The sequence below is a fragment of the Fibroporia radiculosa genome, assembly GCF_000313525.1.
Source record: "Fibroporia radiculosa TFFH 294 genomic supercontigs, scaffold38686, whole genome shotgun sequence".
NCBI lineage: Eukaryota > Fungi > Basidiomycota > Agaricomycetes > Polyporales > Fibroporiaceae > Fibroporia > Fibroporia radiculosa.
This window is the reverse complement of record NW_012133076.1, coordinates 4,385-4,858: the sequence shown is the minus strand read 5'-3', so window position 1 is coordinate 4,858 and position 474 is coordinate 4,385. Positions and strand designations below refer to the sequence as shown.

General features: G+C 45.4%; 1 protein-coding gene across 1 annotated transcript; it reads left to right on the top strand.

Moving 5' to 3' along the window:
* Nucleotides 1–104: 104 nt before the first annotated feature.
* On the top strand, nucleotides 105–253 carry FIBRA_09408 (uncharacterized protein; the record flags this gene model as incomplete). The annotated part of the gene is made up of 2 exons (XM_012321714.1): nucleotides 105–153; nucleotides 207–253. The coding sequence occupies 2 exons, from the start codon at nucleotides 105–107 to the stop codon at nucleotides 251–253; spliced, it is 96 nt and encodes a 31-aa protein (XP_012177104.1).
* Between the last annotated feature and the right edge of the window lie 221 nt (nucleotides 254–474).

Below are 474 nucleotides of genomic sequence, written 5' to 3'. Positions count from 1 at the left end.
GTTAGGAAAAGAAAAGAAAAGAAAAGAAACCCCCCTCCAAGCTGTAACAGTTTCTGATTGATGGTGAAGGGTCCATAGTGTTTTGGTCCGAGTTTTGCTTTGGGATGGAGTCCCTTGAGATTGGTGGCCTCCAGCCATACCTTCTGACCCGGTGTGTATTCAACAAATTTGTCCTTATTTCGTTTCTTGACTGTTTCCTCTGCTAGTCGAATACTGGATTGGATTTCTGTCCGAAGATGCGCTAGCTGGGTGAGTCTAGAAGTGATGTCTGGAGCGTCAGTTTTTCCCACAGTGGGAATATTGTGCCGAGGTTGGTAACCTATGAGCGCTTGGAAGGGAGATGTTTTGATTGCATCATGATACCTATTGTTATGCGCGAATTCTGCTAGTGGCAAGTGACTAGTCCAGTCGGTTGCTCGGTGATTGCAGAATATCCGGAGATACAATTCTAAGTCTTGGTTGACACATTCTGAC